At 47.1% G+C, this 2,500-nt stretch overlaps 1 protein-coding gene across 2 annotated transcripts in view; it reads right to left on the bottom strand.

Annotated features, from left to right (window-relative positions):
- The window catches only part of LOC143299034 (cadherin EGF LAG seven-pass G-type receptor 1-like), a 73,634-nt gene that overhangs the window by 12,977 nt on the left and 58,157 nt on the right, over positions 1–2,500 (bottom strand). For both annotated transcript variants that reach the window (XM_076612118.1, XM_076612119.1), the window contains exons 21-22: positions 1,284–1,434; positions 337–403 (exon numbers count right to left, since the gene is read on the bottom strand). In XM_076612118.1, coding sequence (XP_076468233.1) covers positions 337–403; positions 1,284–1,434 — 218 coding nt within the window. The remainder of the gene's footprint in view (positions 1–336; positions 404–1,283; positions 1,435–2,500) is intronic.

The following is a 2,500-nucleotide window of genomic DNA, read 5'->3' as shown; positions in this document are numbered from 1 at the left end:
CGATTCGTATGTCACTGAATTGTTGACAGATTACTATTCCCAGTTCGCCTATGTACTCGAACAGACACCGGTTGTTGTTTTTAGATTGAGAGAGAGAGAGAGAGAGAGAGAGAGAGAGAGAGAGAGAGAGAGAGAGAGAGAGAATTCTGCGCAAATTTCGGCGGCCAGAATCGAGTTATGATCATCGTTCTGCAAATTGGTACACAGTTCAAGAATTTCAAGACGTTTTGAATGGTTTACATTTCACACACACACCTCCCCACCCACACACACACCCACACATGCACGCACGCAAGCACACACACACACACACACATTTTTCCAGCGAGTACCTACATATTATGCTGTCCATATTTCTGGAAGAAGACAGCAACTGAAATTCCAACAACGAGCAGCGGCACACCTGAAAATAACAACAATAAAGAACAACACCAACAAAAACACACAACCCCACTGGCTAAAATAAAGGGAGGCAATGTCCCCACCATTTCGCGTAGCATACCAGAACCCCAGTTGTCTCCCATGCATTGCTTGTGTGATTCATATCTCAGCAGGCTGGCATGTTTTAAGTGTGTTTACAATGGGCGAAAAAGAACGTTGAAGAAAAGAGGGCGAGCAGAAGGGACGGGGTGGGGCTGGGGGGGAGAAGAAGAAGCTTGGAAGCTTATTAAAAACAACAACGACAACAACAAACATTAGACATTTGTGAGAGTTCGAGTGAAACACAACGTAACTGGACACATCCCAACACAGCCCAACCCAACCCATTGCGCCGCACCGCAACACCACACCACAACGTAACGCAACCCAACACAGCACAGCACAAGTTACCACACCACACCACACCACAACGCAAGACACCACACTACACCACACCACACCACACCACACCACAACGCAACACTGACACCACCGACACTACGCCACACCACACAACAACACAACACAGGACACCACACCACACTACGCCACACCACAACGCAACACAGGACACCACACCACACCACACCACACCACACCACACCACACCACACCACAGGACACCACACCACACCACACCACACCACACCACACCACACCACACCACAGGACACCACACCACACCACACCACACCACACCACAACGCAACACAGGACACCACACCACACCACACCACACCACAAGAAACCACACCACACCAACACACCCCACCCCACTACACCACACCACACCACACCATAACGTAACGTAACGCATCAGAAACCCAACCCAAGCCAACACCCCAACCCGACACGACACTGACCCCAGCCCAGGGCGCAGTACTTCTTGAGGTGGGAGGGGTGCTTGAAGACCCTGACGAGCTGCAGGTACAGGTGGATTCCCTCCACGAGCATCCAGCAGAACAGCGCCGTCAGAGAGTAGTGCAACAGGATGGACACCGCCTTGCACCCCCACTGCACACAGTTGTCAGCTGCCATCAGTGCTATCGGTATATACAACAGACACACTCTACAACCCTATTGCGCACAGTAGTTATCAGTGTTATTGATAAATAAAAGGCACGCTTTACACCCCTCCACTGTATACAGTTAGCTGTCATCAGTGCTACCAATCCATCCAACAGACACACACTACAGCCCCACTGCATACAGTAGTCACCCGTGTTATCAACCAAATAAAGACACACTCTACACCGCCACTGCACACAACCGTCAGCAGTGTCATCAATAAATCACTGAATGATACAGGTTACCTGACGACACAAGCTGGACTCCAAGTGAAACTTACCACACGCTGCTAGGCAAAACACGCCTAGAAAGACAGACAGACACGCAGACATACAAACCAACATGGTATACACACACACACACACACACCAGACGCACGCATGAATGCATGCATACAGACAAACAGGCTGGCAGACACGCAGACAGCTATACAGACCAACATACATACATACATACACAGATACATACGGACAGACAGACAAACATACATTCATACACAGATGAATTCATACAGACAGATAGACCAACATGCATACATACTACATACATACATACACATAAGCATACATACATACATACATAAGCATGCATACAGACAGAAGAACATACATACATACAGACAGACCAACATGCATACAAACATACATACATACATACAGACGAACAGACAGACATAAAGACCAACATACATACATACATACATTCATTCATTCATACTGACAGACAGACATATAGACCAACATACATACATACATTCATTCATACAGACAGACAGACATAAGGACCAAGACACATACATAAGCAGATACATGCACACTGACAGACAAACAGACAGAGAAACGTGAGGGAACGAGGGGAGGTCCACAGAAAAGGTGTTCTTTTTTTATCATCACCATCACATTCATCAGTATCATCATCGTCATTATCGTCATCATCATCACCACCATCATCATCACCACCACCATCATCATCACCACCATCATCAAAATCACCACCATCATAATGACTATCA

The sequence above is a fragment of the Babylonia areolata genome, chromosome 24 (assembly GCF_041734735.1).
Source record: "Babylonia areolata isolate BAREFJ2019XMU chromosome 24, ASM4173473v1, whole genome shotgun sequence".
In the NCBI taxonomy this organism is placed as follows: Eukaryota; Metazoa; Mollusca; class Gastropoda; order Neogastropoda; family Buccinidae; genus Babylonia; species Babylonia areolata.
The sequence above is the reverse complement of the archived record's forward strand: the minus strand, read 5'-3'. Positions and strand labels throughout refer to the sequence as shown.